At 44.1% G+C, this 25,873-nt stretch overlaps 1 protein-coding gene across 5 annotated transcripts in view; it reads left to right on the top strand.

Annotated features, from left to right (window-relative positions):
- Positions 1–21,095: 21,095 nt before the first annotated feature.
- LOC148509295 (uncharacterized) overlaps positions 21,096–25,873 on the top strand; it is a 43,895-nt gene continuing 39,117 nt past the window's right edge. Inside the window, exons 1-2 of one of the 5 annotated variants that reach the window (XM_088443363.1) lie at positions 21,096–21,299; positions 22,568–22,712. In XM_088443363.1, the coding sequence (XP_088299489.1) occupies positions 22,660–22,712 (53 nt within the window). In that variant the 5' untranslated portion in view covers positions 21,096–21,299; positions 22,568–22,659. The other 4 variants (XM_088443369.1, XM_088443367.1, XM_088443366.1 and 1 more) reach the window with 4 other exon arrangements.

Genomic DNA, 25,873 nt, shown 5'->3' on the forward strand with positions numbered 1-25,873 from the left:
GCTTTATCATGTCGTCCACCATATTTGGTATTTCATGAGGATAGAGCTGAGCTACGCACCAGAATGGATTTTCTGTCTAAGGTGGTTTCGGCCTCCCACATCAATCAACCTATTGTGGTTCTGGTTCTTCCACAGGATTCTCCTTCTTCTAGATCCTTGGATGTGGTTAGAGCTCTTCACATATATGTAGACAGGACAGCAGCCATTCGCAAGACAGATACTCTCTTTGTTTTGTATGATGCTGCTTGTCCGGGTTGGCCAGCTTCCAAACAGACACTGGCTCGATGGATTTGTCTGACCATATGACAGGCATATTTGGCCTCGTCTAGAGAACCTCCATCTTCCATTACCGCACATTCCACTCACTCAGTGGGTGCCTCGTGGGCGGCTGCTCGAGGCGTTTTTATGGAATCTCTATGCCGGGCAGCTACTTGGTCAGGACGGCATACTTTTGTTTGGTTTTACAGATTTGACACCTTTGCGACTTCTGCAGCGCAATATGGTCGGTCTGTTTTGCAGGGTTCTCAGTGCTTTCCCACCCGTGATGGGAGCTCTGGGACGTCCCCACTGTCTTGAAGTCCTACAGTGTCCCCTAGTGGATGAAGGAGAAAACAGGATTTTGGTACTTACCAATAAATCCCTTTCTCCGATTCCACAGGGGACACTGGACGCCCACCCTGCGCTGTTCTTCCTGCCACCTGTTATGCCTGTTGGCGACATGGTTGTTGTCTAGGGTGATGTTATGAATGTTAGAGACATGTTTGTCGTCTCTTGTTTCATTCTATTTTGCTTTGTTTTCACCTTTTAGTTGTTATGTGTACTTTCGCCTCCTCCTCTTCTGTTAATCTTCATTTAAATTTAAGGTGCCAGCTCCACTCAGCACCGTCTATACCCCGCTGTCTTGAAGTCCTCCAGTGTCCCCTGTGGAATCGGAGAAAGGGATTTATCGGTAAGTACCAAAATCCTGTTTTTGAATCGATAGTCGATGGCCATCCCTAACGCAAATGCATCTATGCAAGTCTGCTGCAGTCTTATAATATTTTATTGTATATAAATTGCCATAAGTACTATCTCCAGTCTTTAGATTGTGTGTAGGCATGAACTTAAGTCCTAAATGTTTGGTATGTGCTACATGTTTGTTTAAGCCATTTTATTGCTGGGTCTGTATTGGCTGGCCAGTGGGGGGTTGTCCTTAATTAGGATGCACACTTAGTTACATCTCTACTTAAATATCATTCACTAGGCTGTTTTAGCCTTACCTGGAGTTAGCAGACTCGTAAGTGCAGAATCACAAGTGCAAAATAGATTTTAGGGAAAATTTCAGCGTTACACCGACGTTTAACAGAAGGAGAACATTTCATCAAACACAACTAAACTATCAATACTGCATATGGACACCTAGGGAGCACCAAGTGTGAGTTTCCTACCTCTTCACAACAAACACCTGCTGCCTGCATAACCTGGACATGCAACACTGTACTCCTTGTTTGATCATGGCAAAGACATTACATCACTTGCTACTATTTGTGCTGGCTCTTTTTTCACAAAAAAATAAATTTGTATTTGTACCAATGCAAAGTAACCTCTAAACATTGCATATATGGTCTGATTTACCATTGCTTTTGCCTAGCCTCACAACTTTGAACTTTTTTATTACTCATTTTCAAAACACTTTAAATCACATATATTCCCCTCACTACGCATTCACCAACAGTGTTCTTTCACCAGCATTTTTGAAAAACCTTCAACACTGTCGTTCTCACACGTACACTATTCTTACCGCATCCACACCGTGACCATGTTTTCTTCAAATTCTCACTTTACTCAGTGCCTACCTAATCCTTTATTCTGCCCCCTGTTCCCACCTCTATCCTTCCCCCCTAGTCTCCTCCCCTTCTCTCCTCTTCTCTGTCTGTACTCCTCCCCTCTGCTTCCCTCCTTCTCCTCTCCTGTTACTCCTCCTTCATTCTTTTCTCCCCCACAATGGTCCTACTACCCAACCACTAAGCTGAGCACCCACCCTCCTCTCCCTCTCACTTCACCACACAGGGCTGTCTTAATAGGAGGGGAGGGTTAGGTTAGGGGCTCCCGGGGGGGATTTAGGGTTAGGCACCCCCGAGGAGACTTAGGTTTAGGCTGCGGGGAAGGGGGGGTTAGGGTTAGGCACTTGGGGGAGAGGTTAGGGTTAGGCACCCCTAAGGGAGGGTTAGGTTAGTTAGTACTTACCTTAGCTGCTGTCGGGATCTTCACCGGTGCCGGTCTTTCATACCGATACCGTCTTAAACATCTCTAGTCACTGCAGAATATTTGTCTTCTAGATTGCTCCATTTCAGAGATGCTGCCTCTCACCTTCTGCAGGCAGGGCCGTAACTAGGGTAGTGCAACCTGTGCCATGGCACAGGGCACCGCATCGCAGGGGGTGCTGTTTGGGCCTGTCAATTTTCTGTTTATTATCATTCTCACTTGTAGCTTCCTCTTATTTTATCCCCAGCATCTCCTGGCCTCCCCTATCTCTTCTCTGGCCCTTCCCCATGAGGCCATGGACTTTTTCAGGTCTTATGTCCCTATTTGAAAAATAGGGGGGGGGCGCCAATGCTCTTTCTGGCACAGGGCACCAAAACGTCTAGTTATGGCTCTGTCTGCTGGCCTTGTCTTTTATAGGGTATGTCTATATTAAGCTCACCCGAACTTGTGTTCAAAGAGTCATGGTAGCTCTTTTTTCTTTAGTGCCTTTAGTGAGGGAAGGCTTTTGAGTGGGAGGCGTTCGGGATCGCAACGGTCAGGATGCCAACAGTCAGAATACAGATAGCAGCATCCAGACAGGATGAATCTCGACACATTCTGTATTATAACCCTTACCCTAACCCTCCCCCTAATCCTAACCCACCCCTCCCGCAGCCTAACCCTAACCCTCCCGCAGCCTAACCCTAACCCGCCCCATAGTACCTAAACCCTAATCCTCCCTCAAACCCTAATCCTTACCTCCGCAATCTGTCAGTATTCTGACATTCGTGATGCCGCTGTTGGTATTGTGACCGTCAGCATCCGGACTGTCGGGATACCAACTACATGCCATCTGAGCACTATCATGTCGTTGGCATATTCCTTCTGTGCAGTCATAGGCCTTATGTGACTAAAAGGGTCTAATCATGAAATTGCCTCAATAGCAAATCATGTTTTTTAATTGCCCCTTAGTCTGTATTTGTGAGTTACCTTGAAATGATATCCGCTGTCATCCTGCCTCACCACCATTCAGCTCCTCCTGTGCTAGTCTGGTATCACCTAGGATTGGGTATGGGATCCCGGCTGCTGGGGTGGCATCCTGACAGTCAGAATCCCAACACCATTAGGTAAGTACCCTAACAATAACCCTTACCCTCCCTCCGTCCCTAGTGCCTAAACCTTACCTCTCCCTACCCGCACCCTAATCCTAACCCTCCCACCTTAGTGCCTAACACTAACCCTCCCCATAGTGCCTAACCCCTAAACCTAACCCTCCTCCTAAATCCTGATACTTACCTTCGGGATGCTGGCGGTCAGGATTCTGGAGCCGGATCCAACTGCTGTCGGGATTCCGGTGCCGGTATTTTGACCGTCAGCATCCCGTCTGCCGGGATGCTGACTACCTCCCTCACCTGGCATCCACATTTGCACCTTTATTAATATTTTGGAAATTTTGTGGAACAACATTGACTCTTGCGGAAGCTGTTGGGGATGTCTATGAGCAGGGGCGTAGGGAGGGCGGTTCCAGTGGAGCGCAAGCTCCAGGCGCTGAAGGTGTCCGGAGGTGCCGCGCGTCTAGCCTCTAAGCTGACAGCCTGCCAGGTGCCAGCATTAGAGGCACTTCCGTCTTGTGCCTTCCCCACTGCAACTATGAACGCTGGCCTCTGAAGTGATCGAAGGCTGAGGAAGCCTCCGATCGCTTCAGAAGCCAGCGTTCCCAGTGATGGAGTGCGCGGGTGACGTCATGAGGAGCCTGCGCGGCCATGCCTGCTGGATCTAGATCCAGTCAGCGCTGCAGCAGGACCGACAGCCCGGGGGGCAGGGGGGTTGCTCTATTTTAACGGACAGAACTACAGGGGCACTACTTTAAGGGGCAGAACTACAGGGACACTACTTTAATGGGCAGAACTGCAGGGGCATTACTTTAAGGGGCAGAACTACAGGGGTGCTACTTTAATGGGCAGAACTACAGGGACACTACTTTTAAGGGGCAGAACTACAGGGGCACAACTACTGGGGTCACTGCATATGGGCACCTATACAAGGGACACTGCATATGGGCACAGCTACAGTGGGCATTGCATATGGGCACAACTACAGAGGGCCCTGCATAATGGGTACAACTACAGGAGTGATATGGAAGGAGGCTGGAAAGCTGGGGCAGGAGGATGGAGAGACAGGGGGAAGAATTCGGGAATATATTCAGCCCTCCATGCCCCACTTTGATGCTGCTCCTAATTTTTATTTTTACTTCTCTTTACTTTAATCCCATATGGACCCGCCTCCTCCCTGCAACACTTGAGGGGGGGCACCATAGCACGCGCTCCGGGCGCCCTGGCTACACGCTACACCCCTGTCTATGAGACTACATTATATATGCGATTTGTCACACTGTGGGAGCCTAACACTTACCTCTATCAGATGTTGTTAGATCAGAGCTATTCCAACAAGTGACTACTCATATGCTGCGCTCCTAGAGCAGTGAACCAGCTTTCATAAATGTTCCCCAGTATTACTTTTCATATGTCAGAAGCCCATCTGTCTGCCACACATTATATGCAACACTTTAGCACAGTGGTTAGGGATAGGGTACGGGATGCAGACGCTCAGGATCCTGGCAGTCAGAATCCCGATGCCGGCATCCCGACAGGGTTAGGATACCGACACCTGCCGGTAAGTATCCAAACCCTACCCCTAAACCCCCGCCCTGCGGCCTAAACCTAACCCTCCTCCCCACAGCATAACCCTAACCCTCCCCCTAGTGCCTAACCCCTAACCCTTCCCTTAACCCCAATACTTACCATCGGGATGCCGGTGCCGGGATTCTGACTGGTGTCGGGATTTTGGCGCCAGCATTCAGAGCGCCAGCATCCTGACAGACGGGATATGAACTACATCCCGTGGTCAGGGCTGCCATCAGAAATTATGGAGCCCGGGATTGCCAAAATAGGCAGGGTCCCCTCCCCCAAGCCCTGCCCCCAAACACCCCAGACACTTACCTTAGTTTCCTCAGTCTTCTCCTGTTCTTGCTGCTTCTCAGTCCGCACGCACCGTGGCTCCTCTTTCATTCAGTGGTGCGACATAATGTTATGACATCATGTCGCTCCAGCTAACAAGGAAAACTTTATTGTACGGGCAGAGCGGGAGGGCGGCTGGATGTGAAGTAATCCAGGAGTGTCTTCTATTCGGCAGCGGCAGCAGGGGTAGTAGTGGGCGTCATGCAGGTAGGAGGAGCGGGTCCACGGCCAGGCCTGTCATTCATAAGATAATTGTAATAGGGGCGAGTGTCCGCCCGCGGCTTTGTGAGGATGTGGAGCGGGAGGGTGTCCCTGCGTTTGTACGGCGGCGGCAGCGGGGGTTGGAGCGGACGGGCCCCTAGCCCCAGTCCCTCCAGTCCCCCCCTGATGGCGGCCCTGCCCGTGGTTAGCATTGCTGCTTTACAGCTATGGGGTCTTGATTTCAATTCCCCACCAGGACCCTATGGGCCTGATTCTGATTCGCACCCAATGCTGATGTTCACAGATTTGAGCAATTCCCGGAAAACTCACAGGGTGCATGCATTACATGGTGTGTATACACAGAGGCGCAGTTGTGATTAAGATGCACAGTCTCAGAAATGTACTTTAAATGTGCGCAAGATCCTGGGCGGTGCCATGGAGATGGCTATTCAGACACATGTAGATTATCCATCTTATCGGAATGAACTCAGACCCTCATGCGCTAACATTGGAGACCAGACTCTGACGGAGCATCTGCATCTAGCATGGGGCTGCTGGAAGTTTCGATGGTGCGGCCGATGGTAGCGTCTAAAGGTGCACCAAGTGGTATTACAGCATCTAAAGACACCAAAAGTGGGCGACTCAGTCCTTGCTCATTCAGACGTACGCCAGGGGAAGGGCTGATACTAGCATTAGCATAAAGGCATGTCTACAGCAAAAGACGGAAAAGCAGTCACAGGAGATTAAGCCCTTATCTGTGCAGAGTTTGTATGTTCTTATTGTGTTTGTGTGGGTTTTTCCCAGGTGCTCTGGTATCCTCTCACTCTCCAAAAATATACCTTATATAGGTTATTTGGTGTCTGAAAAAAAATCAGCCATAGTGCGTTCGTGCGTGTGCCCTTGTCTTAGGGTACCAGACTGTGAATATTATCCGTACAGCTTTGCACAATATACTGGTGCTATATAAATAATAATAATAATAATAATAAGCCATGACCAAGCTAAGTATTTTTTATTTTTTTTAATCAGATTACAAGTCGGGGTCTTATCTATCCTAATATTCTATATAAGTATAAGCAAGGCCAAATGCTGTTCCTCTTGGCAGTGTATTAGGAGCTCTTGCCAGCACAGCTGAACCAAGAAATCTCAGAGGCCAGAACAGAAGTTTTCATTTCCTGCTCTGGATCCTCCTGCCTATTGGCATATCTATACACCATATAATTAGTATTCTTACCTCTCTGGAGTCCCACTTTGGCCGGTTCTGCAGACTTTACTCACTGAGAAAATGGTGCTGTGGCCATTTTACCAGTGATGTCAGTAGTGATGTCCCTGGGAAGAAGGCGCGGGCACCATGTTCCTGGAGACCTGCACATATAGAGTACACTCTGACACAAAGCCAGAGTCTACTGCGCTGCCGGAGAGGAGAGAGCACACACGGCTGCATGTGGGCCCCCTCCTCTCTTAAAAAGCCCCTGCTCCTGCCCTTTAGATCTACTTAAAAACAGGAATTTGGAAAAAATTTTAATTTTATGTGGATCATGTGTTGCAAACATACATAAATTGCCATATAGATATGTATAAAGAACCATATAATTTGACTATTTCAAGTTGCCACATACATAATTTAAGAAGTGTGGCCATTTATTATGAGGGTCCCTCTGTTTTCATTTTCAAAAGCAGTGCACTGCCCATAGCTGTCAATGTAGACCGTGATATTGGGCAATTTACCAAGCTCCAAAAAATCTTAACTTTTGGAGCTTGACCCTGGTCAACTGATGCCACCTTTCAATGGCGTTAACTATTGGAGCCTTTAGGCTGCATTATCATTTTATTTTTTATTTTCAGATAGGAAACCTTCGGTTCTCCCTTTGCCAGATCCGCATGCTGGGTCCATAGTAGTAGTTGTAGTATAACTGTCACTTTACTGGGATCAGCTCTTATCGGAGCCAGTGTCCCGGTATCAGACATTTGATAATTGTCACACTAGAAAAAAATCTTATTGCCGTGATGTGAGGTGAGAAGAAATTATATTTAATGGGGGGGGGGGGGGGTTTACAAAATTAGTTCGGCCACTTGATTTATATTTTGTTTTAATAGCTCAAGAGACAAATGAACGAATGCAAATCTGGGTGGGTCATATCTTAAAGCTTCTATAATCTTTATTTGCAACCATCATATATTTCATTAAAAAAATATATTGTATGTTTTGTTACATTTTTTGTTTAATCCACCATGAAACAACATTTTTATTAATTAGATCTTGAGAGTTGAGATATAACATTGGTGACACTATATAAATATTATTATTAGTAATATTTATAATATTGGGGTGTACAGGCAATGCTGAGGCAGCTCCATACTGGATTGACAAAGCTGCACATATAAATATGAGCAAATACATTGGACAATAAAATATAGAAATCTTTTTCTTACTCTCCACATTGTTACATATTAAAAGAAAAAAATATATTTACACTTTTTATTTTTTTTTAATATTATAAAAACCACCAGTGAGATGTGTAGCTGTGACTTCAGGGATCCGAGTCTCCGTCCTGTATCAGAATACAGATTTCCTACTTAGACTGAGACAATGGCCGATGTGTCTGGGTCAGGACAACCCAGTCATCTCATTTACAGGCCGCCCTCCAGATGTCAACCCCCCTAGCACAGGGTCACATTACAATGCCTATTATTGGGGGGTCCTGAGAGTCCCCTTTCACTGACAGTTTTGCTTGGTTGGACGCGGGTAATTCTAGTTGTATTCCGATGGGTCTGTAGGAACACAGTGTGTCTGTGTGCTGGGGCTGCACATAAAGGAATCATTATGCACTGACAGGATCTCGCTCAAACCATTTCCAAATTCATCAAGATTACTTTAGACGATAAGATGTGACTGTCGTTTCCCTGTGGCCAATAGATGACATACCTATGCATTTGTCAGCACATCAAGGCCCACACAGATGCTGTTTTCTTACCAGAGCACACTGGGGGCAGATGTATTAAGCTCTTGGAAGTGATAAAGTGGAGAGTGATAAACGACCAACCAATCAGCTCCCAACTGTCATGTTACAGGCTGTGTATGAAAAATGACAGTTAGGAGCTGATTGGTTGGTCACGCATGCGTAGCCGGGACGACATGGAGCAGGTAAGTAACGCAGCTAGAAGTAGCTGCGATACTAACCACAGGGACAACTGCTTTTCGGAGCACTTGTACCCTCACCAGAGCAATGATGAATCACTCCAGGGTCACTTTTCCCTCGCTGCCAGTTCAAAACTTCATCATCAAAGGCAATATGGCCTTCGATGATGAATGGGCCCCATAGTGACCAAACAAATCTACAGCCTGCAACCTTTATGGATTAGCAGTGCCACAGCCTTTGGCATATTATTTTTATTATTATCTTTTTATTTGTAATTCGCTCAAGGGTTCTGTACTGGGGCGTTTCTAGAGAGGAGGGGACCCATGTGCAGTCTCCGACACGGGCCCCCTCCTCTCCGCCTGGCAGCCGGCAGCGCACTGAGATGTGCGCGGCCAGCGCCGTAGTTATAGACTCTGGGCACTAGAGTGTGCCCAGAGTCTATAGTGTATGCACAAGTCACCGGGAAAATGGGTGCGGCGGCCATTTTCCCTGTACTGCGCATGCGTAAACCACGGGAAAATGGCCGCCGTGGCTATTTTCCAGTCGTTTTATAGCGCCGCACCCCCGCGCCGATGTGGGACTCCGGAGAGGTAAGTAATATTATGGGTGCAGGGCGTGCAGTACACGGCCCCCCTGGACCCAGGGGCCCGTGTTCCCAGCACACCCTGCACGCATTATAGATATGCCTCTGGTTCTGTAGCGCCATACAAGTGGAAGAAACATTGACAAGAGAATAGATAAATACAGACTACAGACCATACATGCCTACTCTCCCGGGAGTTGCGGGATGCTCCCGATTTTTCGGGTAACCCCCCGCACCCCCAAAAGAGTAGGCATATCTCCCACATCCCGCCCACTTCCTAGTGAAGTGGGCAGGATGGGGAGATTTTAGGACAAATTTGCCGGTCCGTATGCAGGGGGCAACACTAAAGGAAACAAATCGCATCAATTAGCCCCGCCCCCCTCCTCATGGACCCGCAAATCGTGGGTTTTCCCGCAAAGGGGGCGGGACCTAATTACAGCTGCAGCCTGGCCCCACCCCCGAAGCCGAGATGACCGGGCTGCTCCCGGAAAAAGGTCCATTAAAAGTCGGCAAGTATGCTACAGACCATAAACACACAACATCTCAGAGAGTGCTGAGCACGCCCCCAGAGAGATGAAACTGAGAGTGTGCCATGAGGCTACACCCTTCCCTGCAAGGTCATGCCCCTTTTCGGGAGCTTGTGCCCCCAGCACGCAGAAGGGGTCTATTTGACGCAATGGGTGTCACCGACCCCAGTGATGTAACTGATTGTCTGATGGGAACATCAGATAATTGGTCTGTCAGCCCTGGGTTTTCAGGGTTAAAACAATCGCTGTGTGTGTCCTGTTGTTTTTGTAATAGTTTCTTTACAGTAGAGCTATAGGTGCCAGCGTGCCCAGTATGTCCAGGCATGCTGGCATTTGTGGTTCTCCAATTGCCAGCTTGCCAGGGCAGAATTGCTGGGACATGTAGCTCCACTACAAACAACAATATTAAATATATATTTTACGCATTTCCCCAGCACCACTGCCACTAGGGGTGTGGGGAAGAAAGCCCAGGGTTGGTAGATCCCGAGGATTTCCACCCCTGGGGTGACCAGTTTGGGGCTGGTTTATGTTAAGGCAGGGGAATCCCACGCTGTGTGTCCCCCACCTATGGCATTACCACCTCAGCTGGTTCAGCCTGGTGCTGGTTAATGGAAAATAGGGGGAGCCCCACATTGTCCCATTCCCCATTTTCCATGACCAGAACATGCTGAAAGGTCCAGAGCTGGTTATGTATTTAGGAAGGAGGTGGGTTGGGGTTTAACTAATTAATTGTTTTATACCCTAAGAAACCTGCACAGAACATAGTGATCTGTGTAGTGCTTATTTTTTGGAAGGCTTAGCTGTCTTGTTTGACCTTCTACTTGCCGTCGCTTTTCAACTGAAAGATCAAAACCTTTGATATTTACACCTGCAAAATCCAACTGATATCGACGTCAGTATTGAATTGAAGTTGGAATCCGACTGATATTAAATATGCGGATCTCGCCGTCACAAATCCCGTTAATATTGGGTGATTTAGATTGATTATAAATTATAATATCGATCTAAATCCAACCTTTAGTGAATTTACCTCTAGATGAAAGTGAAGAAAGTGTATAGTTAAGGAGTCCATGTTGTTGCCTAATTTCTTTTAAGTAGAGATGTACGCCGACCCCCGTGTTTTGGTTTTCGATCCAGATTCACCTCCTAGTATTGGTTTTGGTTTTGCAAAACCACCCTCACATGTTTTGGTTTTGAATCTGTATTTAAAAAAAAAAAAAAAAAAGCTAAAATGAAGTCATTTTGACCTGTTAGCCTGCAATCTAAAAACTGAGTTCGGTTTTTAAACCAAGATCCGAACCGGAACTCAGTTTGAATTGGTACCCCTAAATTCGGTTGTTGACGGTTCTCTGAGAACCGGACCCGCACATCTCTACTTTTAAGAAAGCAGTAAGGACATCATTCAGAGTCGGTCGAAGCGGCCGCACGGTCGTACGCCACTGATGTTCGCTATACTGCGCATGCGTAAAGTTCGCAATGCGCGTGCACAAACTAGCCGCTACGATCAGAAATTTCTCTCTTCTTGAACACAGCCAGGTCGGTAGTTTGAGTGACAGATTGAGGCGTTTGTGGGTGGTAACAGGGGAAAGTGCTTGAAAACGGGGGAGTGGAGATCCGAACGCAGGCGTGCCTAATTATGCGAACGGCGTTTTATGGGAGTGCATACGGTTTATTGGAGTGCATAATTAACAAAGTAGCGTCATGGCACATGTGACATGGGAGGTTTTTACACTGACATGATCGTAGAGCTTAAGAGAGGGTATGGTCAACCTTAAGCTCTACGACCAGTTCCGATGGTCTCGATTAATCCTTATATGCCCGGAGATGACGTGCAATGCGTACGAGAAGGGGGCGTATTTTTTTGAATTCCGGCCGCTTCCTCCCCTTGGTCGGCCAGCTACCGATCCGAACTTAGGGACGCAAATTGCGAACAAATCATTTGTATATCCGGCCCCTTTTCCCATACGACCGTGCGGCCGCTTCGACCGACTCTGAATGAGGTCCTAGGTCTCCCGGGAAAGTGGGCAAATCTCCTGCATACTGATATCTCAGGTGAAGTGGGTGGAGTAAGAGTCGTGATGATGCAAGTCATTGCAGCCCAGTAAGCGCATTTCTCCTGAGGGAGCTCCATGTAAAATTTGTACCTGCCTTTCTAAGCTAAAGACTTAGGGCTCTATTTATTAACATTATTTTTGCTAAATTAAAGTGGAAAAGGGTGTTTTCACACCCTTTTCACATTATTTTAGTTGCACCTAAATGTACTAAAGGGCAATTGGAGTAGAATTCGTAAAGTTCTACTCCAAGCAATAATTATCACATAGTTTTAGTAAACATCACATTTCCCATAATTGTAATGGGAAATGTGATCTGCCTGAGATTTACTAAAAAATAAAATGTGGAAAAAAAACCGGGGGAAGCCCTGTGATAATAACACCACCTAGAGGTGGTCTGATACAATCAGTGTTCAAAAGACATTTGCAAATAAATAAAGTAAGCTGAATAGCCCTAATGGGCCCGTACACTATATATAATATATAATGTATAGATTATTTAAATATAGATACAAACTTGAAGTCGGGGTCTCCTGTGCTGCGCAGCCACGGGAGCCCTTGCTCATTCCCCCGTGATAATCATTATATATAGTGTGCGGACCCATTAGGGTTATTCAGTTTACTTTATTGAGCTTACTTTATATATGTGCAAATGTCTTTTGAACACTGAATGTATCAAACCCATTAGGGTTACTCTGGTTCATTTTAATTTTATTCACTAACAAATGTATTTGAATACTGAATGTACCAACTGCAATATAACAGCAGGTATCCGACGAAATTGTGGCTTATAGTTATAACTGAGAGTTATTACTGAGAATAATTTATCTGAATAAGTCCTTGCATTAACATTTAATAAGTGGAGTTGGGCAATACACAATACTATGTGTGATATACAATAATGAATGTTCAACATTAACATTTATAGGACACTTTTGTACCACTAAGGTTGTCCCTTTACACTATTTATGAAACAGCTACAGGATTTTCATTATCTTCTTTGAATTTACCCAGATGCATGTTCTGCTACTTTTTTTTCTAGGACCTATAATGTATCAGTTTGTTTCTTATTAATTGTAACAGATCAGCTTTACATTTAGAAACAGTAGCGTTTATTATCATTTTGCATCAGATTGTAGGGAGATTCATCATAAGAGTGTGGTGCATGCTAGTATGTTTTTTAAAAGCATAGATGGATGGTTATTGTGCGATACAGAATATCTGTGCTCATATGTATGCTGAATCTTGCTTTCTGTCCCTCTAGTAACTGCTGACTACCTCAGGATTAGTAATTCTCTCATTTTGGGTCCAATGCTTAATCAGTAAGACCCACAAAAGCAGAAACGAACACCTGAAAAAAATCACTGTTATCCTGTTGTTTCTAAGGGCAACCCGTTATTTATGGTCACTCACTCTTCATAGATGGACTTAGGGCCTGATTCAGAGCCGCTCGTAAGCGGCCGCTCGTTCGTTCCGAGCGATGTTAGCCCAACTGCGCATGCGTACGGATCGTTATACGCATGCGCTAACCAGTCAGTGCGGCCGAAATTCATGTGCTCGCAAAATAGCGAATGCCTGCTATTTTGAGTGACAGAAAGAGGCGTATGTGGGTGGTAACAGGGGAAGGTGCTTGAAAATGGGGAGTGGAAATCAGAACGCAGGCGTGCTTAAAGGTCAAAATGGGCGTTTTATGGGTGTGCATATTTAAAACAGCAGCGTCATTGACCACGTCACTGGGTTATTTTATAGTCAGAACTGCTCGCAAAATTGTGGTAGCAAACACCAACCCCAAGAATAGCTAGCAGTTCATACCCTTGTCGATGTACTCGATTAATCTAATAAATAGCGGACATGACGTAGGATGCGGCCAGGGGGCGTATTTTTCCAAAAAACGAACGCAAGTTTTGTTCGCTTGTTCAGACATAGAGGCGTGAACAGACCGCAAACAGCGAACGGTTCATTTGAATAGCCACCACTAGTTTTAGAACGAACGACCGCAAATAGCGAGTGGCTCTGAATGAGGGCCCTAGTTCCGGGCGAGGAGTAGTAGAATCAGGAATTAACGGCTCCTATACCCTGAACGTCCTTGCACCTAAGATTTCCTTTTAATACAGTATAAATAATTTAGAAAATGTATTGAAGTCTAATGATCTTTATTTATGATGTTAGATTTTATATTATTTACTGGGTAACACTTCACCATTAACCAAGGGGAATTAATTTTGTACGCGTCTCTATTACTTGTCTATGAATAATTTTTTGTGATAGCATTGAGCATACCATTTAGACACAATAATAGTGATATATTTAAGCATGTACATTAATAAGGAATAGTGTATTGTAATCTTTATTGTTTCAAACTTTAATTTTTCTTGTCATTTATGTTGATTTTAATATTGTATATTAAAAGTAAATTTTTAGTACCAATCTCTTACATAATTTGAGTGCTCACCAAACAGAGTTCTTTTCTATCCCCTTTTTTTTATACCTGTATACCATAACTCTAGTGAGCACCACCACTACCAAGAAGAAAAGTATTTACTATTAGTAGAATATATAATAGGAATAGCGGTCTCCTATAATAATTCATATATTTGTGTTTAAATTCACTTATGGTCAGTGCGACGATCTTTCCTTTTCCCTCTTCCTTAAGTACATACAGTTGAGAAGGAAGCATTGGCCATAAAATGGGCCTTAGAAACTCTCAGGTACTATTTGGTGGGAAGGAAGTTCAGATTGATCACTGACCATGCCCCTTTGAAGTGGATGTCAGAGAACAAAGACAGTAATGCGAGAATAACGAGGTGCTTCTTGGCATTACAGACCTTTAAGTTCATGGTGGAACATAGGCCAGGAAGCCAGCTGGCCAATGCAGATGCTTTGTCACATGTCCATTGTCTACGGGCTGCAGTTGTTCCACCCCACAGGTCAAAACAAAGGGGGGGGATATGTGTTAGAAGCACTGGAGAAGTGTGGAATGGCTTCTATATTTGTCCCAGATTCCTGTCTTATGTCTTTTAAACCCCCAGGAGAAGTCTGTTAGAAAAGCAGACTAGTAATGTTGGCTTCTGTGAAAAGCCGGAATGGGTCCTGGGGGTGTGGATGTGAGGAGAGGGAGGGCTCCATCCACAGGCCACTCCAGGTTTTGGCCCTTTCAGCCTGGTAGCAGGCTTATTAGGGCTTCCAAAAAAGGATTTCTGTAGTCTGCACTAGTCAATCAGTGACAAATGAAAAAATTATAATTAAACTAAAACAACATCCTGGTCATAAATAGAACATTTCAATATAAGACACTATCGTTGGTGGTGCTACCAGATATTATTTGTGAAGATCACAATGGAAACTTATTTGCAAAGAAGACAAATATAGTCTTACTGGTGCATTCTTAAATACAAATTTGAAATAATCATAAAGAGAAAGATAATATATAAAAATTAGAACTTAACTTTTAATAAATATTGTTAAAAAAGAGTGTATAATAGATACACTTCTTACTGGAATCAAAAAAAGAAGAGACATACATACATACAAATAACATATAAATTGTACAATAGTGATTCGGGCGAAAATATCTCTTCTACAACTAGTTCCCCTATATCGATACTGTTAAATAAATACTTGATGATTGATAGTATAAGGAGAAGTAGAATAGAAATCCACCTAGTTAGGATGTGTCATATACTCATAAGTTATTGTAGCACATCAAAAACGCAGCTGCTCAAATAATATACATAATTGATCATATAATTAATATATACATGAACAAGAGACCATATAACTGGCAATATAAACACATAACATACACAGTTAAAGAAAATTGATCTAAATTCTGTCTGTTTAATGTCCAGCCTGACAAATAATTCTCCTTGAGGTAAAGAAAGAAATTCCAGAAATCTACCATAAATAGATACCTTAATGAAGTATGTAAGTATGTCAATCAGGTTAATAAGTAGAATACATATATGAGCCTATTATAATGTGTTACCAATCTGGCTCATACAGGCAACGTATGCTACTTTCACCAGTGTATCAAAATGTGATATTCAATATACAATGTAACAAACACATGCTTTGGTAGTTAAAAGCTATGAAATAAATTGTATCCACTAAACATAAAATGGTTAATAAGATATGCAAATATATCAATCAGGTTAATAGGATACATTTATGAGCCTGTTATAGTGTGTTACCAATATGGCTCACACAGGTAATGTATGCTACTTTCAGCAGTGTATCAAAATGTGATATTGAATATACAATGTAACAAACATATGCTTAGGTAGCTAAAGGTTGTGAGATAAATTGTATCCACTGAACATAAAGTGGATGTCACAAAGAAAAATAAAGTCATAAAGAAATGGAGGAAAGTCCGGGGACAAGAAATCCAGTACTACTTCTGCTGTCCCTTGTCTCTATATTCAAACAAGGGATGAGAGAGGAGTGAGCAATGTCCCTGGAGAAACAACAGTTCAAAGCACTTCTGCTGTCCCTGCTCCTGGCAGTGTCTCCCCTCTGTTACTACAAAGCATTGCAGAGGGAGAGTTTCTGCTCTGCTTAGATGAGAGAGCGCTGGAGTGATAGAGAAAAGAGATGCCTTGTGTGGGAATGAAGCAGGAGGAGCAGCTGCCGGTGGTGTTTGGCTGGGCTGTTAGAAAGCAAACAGTCCCGTCGGACACGCGTTTCGCCTCTACTGGCTTGGTCACCTGATCGCCGTAAGGTGAGACCCCTCTCCAGTTCTCTCTTTCAACGTTTGGTGAGCCAATCGGATTGTCCCCTCATTGATGGGCACATATATAAGCCTATCAGGAACTAGTTTTCCGGGGCTAATCAGTAAATACAAAGGTCTGAGTGGGTGTGAGTTCCTATTAGGAATTACCATATGTAAACAAACGGAAAACTATTAACAGACATGATAGGTGAGGAATGATATTACAGTGTAAACATAAAATAATAATATGGATAACAAAAACGACTAGCCATACATCCCTCAATGCCTATTAATAATGAACAAGAGTGACTCTTGCTAAGTAATTTATTGTACCATACTGTATGTCACGGCGCATAAATTTGTTGTTCGTATATAACAAATGGTAGCGCGGTTTAATTTACAGAGGATATAGATACATAAAAAATAACACATCTTGATACCTATCCAAATTAATTCAAAAAAGCTGATTCTGCACTGAAAAGTATATATCCCTCTGATATTAAACTGACATGGAAATATTGGTGTAGATAGGATGGTAAGTCCCAATACCGATCTGTAGGTATAAATTACTCATAGTAAAAGTAATACATACAATTATCCTATAAGAATATTAGTATCCAGGAATCAATAAATCAAAAACTAATGACTAGAAAGATTGAATTAATAAAAATAGTAATTTGAACCGTAAATGTTAAAGTGGATATGGAGATTTGAAAATAAGTAAAAAGTTAATATTAATCTATAGTGCACTGAGGTCCTAGTATATATAGTTAATAAGTGATAATAACTTAAAAATTAATAGATATATAAAAATGTATTGAATATATATATAAACAAACAGCACTAATAAAAATATATATGTGAAAAAAATATTATTGTATAAAAATAAAAGTGAGAATTACTGTGCTGTGATAAATATATTGAATATGTTAAAGCTATTGAAAATTGCCTTCTATAATAATGGTGAATGAAAATAAAATTAAAAATTAACTACCTATGAGTGAGGATGAGAGAAAAATGAGAATTAAATACAAGTTGGGTGTAGATTATATGGTGAATACATTGTGTTGGTTGATGAAAGTGTGTTAGTGAAAGAACTGCTCTGTATTAATTAGTGATATGTATGTGGTGAATTATGATATATGCAGATATTAATGTGAAATATATAAGTGTGAAAACAAACTACTGAAGAAGTGAGAAAAATTGTTTATATCAATAGTGCAAACCTGAAAAGGTGTAGTGAAGAATAAAAAGGAATGAATAACATCGTACAGATAAAAAGAATATCTACTGAAAAATAATAAAAAGTGAATAAAAAACACAAAAAAGAATATAGTGTGATATAAATTCCCTATTCAGTGTTATAATGTGAAATATGATATAGAACCTCCTTCCCTAAAATAGTTCATAAGACATAATGAAGAAAAACCCATATCCATGGTTGTACAAGAATTACCAAGTATCGATATATTTAGGAGTGTATATGAAGTATCTATCAAACTATATCTTTATACCTGTAATTTATACACTGTAATTTATATTTTCATTGAGTCCTGTAGGTATTAGAGTCCCTAGTCTGAATATCCATTCACTCTCTTTCATGAATAGTGCTTTGCTGATATCTCCACCCCCTGAGTCCCAGTTTCACCTTTTCCAATCCATGTATTTTAAAATCTTGTATACGTCCTGAGTGTTTGTAAAGAAAGTGTCTGGCAACTGTAGTTATCTGTTTCATTTTCATCAAATTATTTGATGCATTGCGTATATTGCCCAGATGTTCCAGAGCCCTAACCTTCAACATTCTGGTGGTCATTCCAATCTATTGTTGTGGACAATTACACATCACACAGTAAATTACATTTGTTGTCCGGCAGTTAAAGAAATCCTTAATTTCTACTTCTTGTCCATATTTGTCTGTGATTTTCTGGACATTAGTTACGTGTGAGCATATTTTGCAATTTCCACATGGGCAAGGGAATCTGCTGTGTAGTTAGTGCCCAGCCGGGCTAGGACTTATGTTTATACTTTTGTTTATATTCTTGTGTGTGGCACAATAAAGACTGACGCCGACCAGTTTGTACGAGATTCCCAGACTTGTCTCCTGTTTCTACGGCTGCTGTGTGTAAAGAGGGAGTCCATCTACCCCCGGAGAGGGACTCCTATCCCAACTGTGTCACACAGTGCACTGACTGTCTTTTGGTTTCAGGATCGTACTGGAAGATCCGGGTCTCATCACAAGTGATTACTTTATGAAATAGGTTTGGATCTGCGTCAAGTTGCTGCAGAATGTCAACACAACATTCCTTACTAAAAATTTCAAATTGACACGTTGTTCAACTTTTAAACAGCGTTTTTTCGGCACTCTACAGAAAACACAACCAAATTAAATGGCGACTCACAATCAACTGAACGTCATAGAGTGTTGCTGCTTGTCATGCAAGTTCAGACAACTTCAAGGTTACTACGTATGCAGTTAAAACCGATTCTGACTGCTTTATTTACTAGGTGGAATCACAGTCTCGTTATTTTATAGACATATCTCGTATATGCATGTTTAGATGCATTTAGATTTAGCCTACATCCATTTATATATATCTACATGTGTGTGTGTATATATATATATATATACATACTCACACACACACGCAAAGAAGTGAAAGAAGACTGCGACACTCTGAGACTTTATTAGTGAAGTTCATATATTTGTTCCAAACATACCGTTTCAGGGCCTGCTAGCCCTTTTGTTACGGTAACCTCAAATATCTGATATATTCCTCCCTCCGCATGGCGCCGTCTTCCTTCACATCTTTGGTTATTGTATTGGCAGATGTGTGGAGGAGGAAGCGGGCCCCATAGATATCTGTGTAATGGGCCCTAAGATCTCTGCTGCCGGCCCTGACCGCTGTCCTGTATCCACTCCTGACACGCATCGGCACCGACAGCTGCCTTTCTGGCAAAGCAGGGACCATTGCTCCTACCAGCTTCCATGCTCCCTCTCCGAATCCACCCCCCTCTGCCCAGGAGCCTAACTACCGCTTAGCTGCCACCTGGGACACAGGGGGGGTGAACACTCCAGGGCACTTTGAGTCTGCTGATGGCAGCTCCTCTTATCTCTCTCTGTCCCACTCCCTGCCCTTCTTTTCCTGACAGGAACCAAACCACTCCCAGCTAGATCACTCCACCCCTTCTAGTAGTGCGTGTGTATACCATACAATGGGCTCGATTCAATTGAGCGCAATGTAAATAGCGCCGGGAGATAGCTCCCAGAGCTATTCAATCCATCGCGATGTAAGGTCGGGAAGGCTTGTTCTCGCGCCTTAAACAGGGTTTTTAGGCGCGAGAATGGGCATTCCCCGACCTAACGTCCCGGCGCGATGCTGTTTTCCAGGCGCGAAGGGTAGATAACAGCCTCGCGCTGGGACTTTTGGCGGATTTCTGCTCGCATCCCCGGAGGGATGCGAGAAGAAATCCTTAGTCAGGGTTAGATGCGCGGTGTATTGAATAGCTCCGGTAGAATATAATCGTGCCCAATGAGGCATAATATCACCACCAAAGAAAGAAGTACCATATAAACTTCCATGTAAATACACAAAATAGATTTACCTGTATATATATATATAGAAGGGCCATGTACATGAATACAATTATATATAATATATATATACACATATACTTTACCTCACAAATTGTATATTTATAAATAAATGAATTTATTAGTAGAGTACTTATTTTAACCCTTAACCAGGGTTACTCTCACTACAAAATAAAAGCAAATCTCCCCAGACGATCCACGCTGCTGCTGCTGATGCTGCTCTCTCCGATATCCAAAATGGAGGAAGGGAGTGTCCAGGGAAATTGTCAACAAATCGGCCATCGACCATCACATCCTTCATCATGCACACACACGGAACGCCTACCCTCCAACATGACCCATTCCATTAGGTACAAAACACTCTGCTCCTGGACTTCCCACCTAATTAATGATTGCAGTCACCTGTGGTGAACTAGGTAATTGATGAGACAGGTGTTTCAGCACAGGTGTCTGCAATCATACATTAGGTGAGAAGTCCAGGAGCAGAGTGTTTTGTACCTAATGGAACGGTTCATGTTGGCGGGTCTGCGGAACGATATGTGTCAAATCGTGAACAAAAGGTCGAAATCTTTCTGCAGGTTTAATTGACCAGCGACGACGATGTATGATGGCGGGGGCGCGCACCGGCATCGTGATCATCTTCACACATGGCTCTTTTTACACGATTGGTCACTCCAATCGATCAAAAACCGCCAAATCGTGTAAAAAAAATCGCACCGTGTATGGGGTCCTTAAGTGTAGCAAATATGCTTTTGGAAGTTTGTGGCTCACATGGCAAGCACTATAAATATTAAAGATGACTCATGATTTTCAGTGTTAATTCAAAACTGATTCCAGGTGACGGGGTCACTGGGAAAGATGTCTTTCCTTTTTTTTATATAAAAAAAATACTTTTCACAATGTTAGCAAATAGCTTAGAAGCGAAAATGTACGTTTAACTCTTAAAATAATAACAATAATAATAATAATAATCATCATCATCATTTGAGACATTAGCTTTTATTATATAATGGTTGACCTCTAGAGAGCGCTATAGCTGTCCATAGACAGATGAAGGGAAGGAGCCACCAGGGGGCGCTGTGTTCGATCAGCACCGCGGGAGTAACTGGGAGAGAGATCCTATGCTTACAACATTCTCCAGCCTAGATTGTCTGCTGCGCTGCAATTGAACGAGAGAGATGCAGAGAAGCTGCTAGACTGAGACGGCGCCAAGAGACCTCCAGCAATCACACACAGAGACAGTCCGCCTGCTGCCCTGTAAGAGAAACGCTGTTTGTACAGGAGACAGCTCTGCACATGGAGGTGCTCTGTGCAATGGATGTGCCTGTAGTGCACATGTTCTAATCATCATCCCTGACTCATATATTGCGCATGGCATACTGGTGAAGCTGCAAACAAGCCCTTTATAGGTGCTGTTGAACTACAAGTCCCAGTATTCCTTGGGATGTAGAGTATCTGGAGAGTCGCAGCCTGGTTGCCTATACCCCATACAGTGCTGATACAAACCTCTGTCCTGCAAGTGTCTCATTGTGAGAGGTCAGGTTACACTTCCCAGTAGTAGTTACTTTTACTGGCAGTTTAAAAAAAAAAAAAAAAAACTCTTGATGGCTGACCCCTATTTTATGCCATAGGACAACTTTTTTTTTGCCAGAAAGAGCATCTAACTTTTCTAAAGCTTGTAGTGACTGCCTGTATATTGGTGTATTGTAGTTTCATTAAGAAGTCTTGAGTTTTTCTTTTATTTACTGATGAAGAAATATATTTTCACTGAGGTGCAAGCAAATATGGGCAATGCCCGATTTCCAGGCGCAGTGCTCATGTGCTAATTGAATTGGTCTCTGGCGGGTAAAATAATGTGCAATGTAACACGCACCTCGTTGAGTCACCCCATAGATTGTCAGAAGGCTTCACTTCACCCCAAAACATTTTAAGTTATTACTTGCAACCCGTCTCTTTTATTCAACACCTGTAGTTTAATGAATTCATTTTAACGAACAAAAAACTCTGCAATGTGTACAGTGGTATATTGCAGCCCATGGGTTCTCTGATCAGGACACTATCTGTGTAGAGTTTCTATGTTCTTTTTTTTTTTTTTTTTTTATTCAGATGCTCTAATCCCACAGTTTAAAAATATACTAGTAGGTTAAAGTCGGGCATGTGTATGGTGATGAATATGGACCCTGTATCTACCGTAATAAGATGACACACTATGAATAAAGGTTGATCTATTGGGGTCTATTTACTAAGCTTTGTTAGGAGATAAGGTGCCAACTATCAGCTGGTGTGATTGTTCTCTAGACTTACAGGCAAGCATGGGAACTACAAGTTCCAGTATGACCTGCTAACCTGAAATTATTGTAGTTCCTCAACAGCTTGATGTACTGTAGAAACCTGTGCAGAACTTCATGTCACAGAATGGATGGTTGTGTATGCTGCGATAGGATGACGTCCCTGCCGTGTAGACAATATGCAGGAGGCCTGCCCTCAGCAGCTGCAACAGCATTAATAGATTTCTGTTTCCCCAGATTTCTACCTTTGTGGCTCCTGGTACTTCGGCACCCTGGATCCACCATGTATAGACCAGGTGTACCTCTCTGGGGTGGAGTATGAGTTCTACATGCTTGTAACCGCAGAAATGGACCACTTCTTGCAACAGGGCAACCATAAAGCGTGAGTATATTATATTATAGACCTTCATGTATCCTTAGCCCTTTATAGTGATCCTGTCACCTGCACAATGCGGAAATGTTGTTGGCTGAAGCAATATTCATGACAATGCAGCCTCTCCATACACCAGGATTAGTGAGCGCTGACACATGTGTCACTTGCTGCTTATTCTCCATTTGCTTCCCTGGAGCCATCATTTTATATGGTCGGCGTAGATTATTGCTGCTAATGACAAATACAGTTTTCATCCCGTGCTAGAAAAACAGTGCGAACAAGGCAGTACTGTGGTTGGCACAGGGGTGTATATAGTGTGCACAAGGCAGCACTGTGGTTGGCACAGGGGTGTATATAGTGTGCACAAGGCAGCACTGTGGTTGGCACAGGGGTGTATATAGTGTGCACAAGGCAGCACTGTGGTTGGCACAGGGGTGTATATAGTGTGCACAAGGCAGCACTGTGGTTGGCACAGGGGTGTATATAGTGTGCACAAGGCAGTACTGTGGTTGGCACAGGGGTGTACATAGTGTGCACAAGGCAGCACCTTGGTTGGCACAGGGGTGTACATAGTGTGCACAAGGCAGCTCCGTGGTTGGCACAGGGGTGTACATAGTGTGCACAAGGCAGTACCGTGGTTGGCACAGGGGTGTACATAGTGTGCACAAGGCAGCACTGTGGTTGGCACAGGGGAGTACATAGTGTGCACAAGGCAGCACTGTGGTTGGCACAGGGGTGTATATAGTGTGCACAAGGCAGCACTGTGGTTGGCACAGGGGTGTACATAGTGTGCACAAGGCAGCACCGTGGTTGGCACAGGGGTGTATATAGTGTGCACAAGGCAGCACTGTGGTTGGCACAGGGGTGTACATAGTGTGCACAAGGCAGCTCTGTGGTTGGCACAGGGGTGTACATAGTGTGCACAAGGCAGTACCGTGGTTGGCACAGGGGTGTACATAGTGTGCACAAGGCAGCACTGTGGTTGGCACAGGGGAGTACATAGTGTGCACAAGGCAGCACTGTGGTTGGCACAGGGGTGTATATAGTGTGCACAAGGCAGCACTGTGGTTGGCACAGGGGTGTACATAGTGTGCACAAGGCAGCACCGTGGTTGGCACAGGGGTGTATATAGTGTGCACAAGGCAGCACTGTGGTTGGCACAGGGGTGTACATAGTGTGCACAAGGCAGCCCCGTGGTTGGCACAGGGTGTGCTGCAACACAGTAACCGGACTGGTGATTTCAGCGGGCACCAGCGTAACTTGGCTAGCGGCAGTCTTGGGACCCAGGACTGCAGCCGGAAGCACAGGGACGCAGGTAAGGCGGTTCCCCGCTCGTGGCATTCCGTACCTCCAGCGGCTGGAGACCTGCCGGAGGCCGCTGTAGTGGGGCGACTGCTGCGTACGCTCCCCTACTAGACCACCGGGACAAATCAGTCTAGTGTTGGGGACATGGGCGGCGGCCATGTATAAGTCTAGCGCACCCGGGGGTCGTTACAGCATAGGGGAGGTAGGCTCTTCCCGGTAGCCACTCCCCCAGCCCAGACGCTGATCCAGCTGAGTTTTTCCCGCATCTGATTTGCTCCTCCTACCCTCCATTGTATATGAGACACCCAGCGACCACTATCATTGTTGTGCTGAAGCTGCTGGTCTCAGGATGTTTTGGTCTAGTCTCCCTGTATATCTCTCCCCAGAGGCCAGGTTATACAGTGGTCAAAATCCTACCAAGCCTTGTGCTTTAAGTAGTTGATTCAGGGCCCATTGCAAGTATATTGTATATGTATGTGACTTTTGCTAGCTCAGCTACCTTTATTTTTCTGTACTGTCAGGTATAACTATAACTGCTATTTCTCCTCAGCCCTTTGCTACAGGTGTGTGGGGAATATTTTTTTTTTATTTTTTCAAATTGTTCTTCACAGTTTATTTTGTTTTATTTGTGAAGGTAGTCACATTTGCACTTATGTCTAAGAATAAGGGTAAACAGGAAACTGAGGCCCCGGTGGTGGTTTCATGTAAAAGTTGTTTGGCGGGCCTGTCACCAAAGGACTTTATACATGCTGGTTCGTGTGCTGTTTGTTATAAAGAACCACCTGACCAGTCCAGTCTACCAGCCCCTGTACAGGAGCCCATCTTGGGTGTCCTCCTTGTCTCAGGCTATGATGCAGCTAGTGGACCGTTTGGCTGCGCCCACGCTGCCTCCCATAATGGGATGCCCACAATCGTTCCAGCCTGCTATGTTTGTTCCCCCTGTACATCCCTCCTAGATGGATGTTTATGCCTACTCAAGTCAGAGTACGGCTCAGTCAGCTGCTGCGTTTCAACAAATGTTGCAGGCGAACAGACCGGTAGTCACTAAAGTGCCTAAGTGGACGATAACATTTTATCAGTCTGCTCATAATGTAGATTCAGATGCATCATCGGAGGAATCGGATGATGCGCCAGGTTCTTCTCCAGGGTCTATCTCAGGAGAGGAGGACCATCCTTCTACAGTGAATGTTCCTTCTTTGGTGAGGGCGGTCAAATCAATCCTAAATATACAGGATGATGAGCCAGACCTAAGGCTCCAGTGTTTAAACACCACAAGGTGGTAAAAGCTGAGTTTCCTAAGTCTGAGCAGCCCACTGAACTTATGGAAGAAGCATGGAGTAACCCGGATAAACCGTTCCATGTTACAAAATTAGAGTTATGGTAGACATACCTTGATAACTCCCTTTTTTCGAGGTCCATAGGGTCCACAAGGGTACCATGGAGTAATGTGGTTGGAGAGATCCAGGCACCACACAGTTTAAAGCTTTCAGCTCCCAAGATACCTCGGGTCCTCCTCCATATATACCCCAGCCACAGGCCTTCAGTTTTGTAAACAAGCCTCACGGCAGAAGATGGAAGAACAATTATACACCAGAAACACTCTCACACAAGATGAGGGAATCCGTGACCAAAAGCAAAGAAAATTTACCCAGTGCAGCCTGATGCGTCAGGGTGCGTGCTCTGTGGACCCTATGGACCTTGAAGAAAAGGAGTTATCAATGTAAGTCTACCATAACTCTAATTTTCTTCAGGGTCCATAGGGATCCACAGTGATACCATGGGGAAGTCCTAAAGCAGTTCCCCTAAGGATGGGGGACGCTCCTGAGCAGAAAGGAGAACTCGTCCCCCAAAGGAAGCATCCTGAG

Source organism: Taudactylus pleione, unplaced genomic scaffold (assembly GCF_031769625.1).
Source record: "Taudactylus pleione unplaced genomic scaffold, aTauple2 ptg000329l, whole genome shotgun sequence".
Taxonomy (NCBI): Eukaryota; Metazoa; Chordata; class Amphibia; order Anura; family Myobatrachidae; genus Taudactylus; species Taudactylus pleione.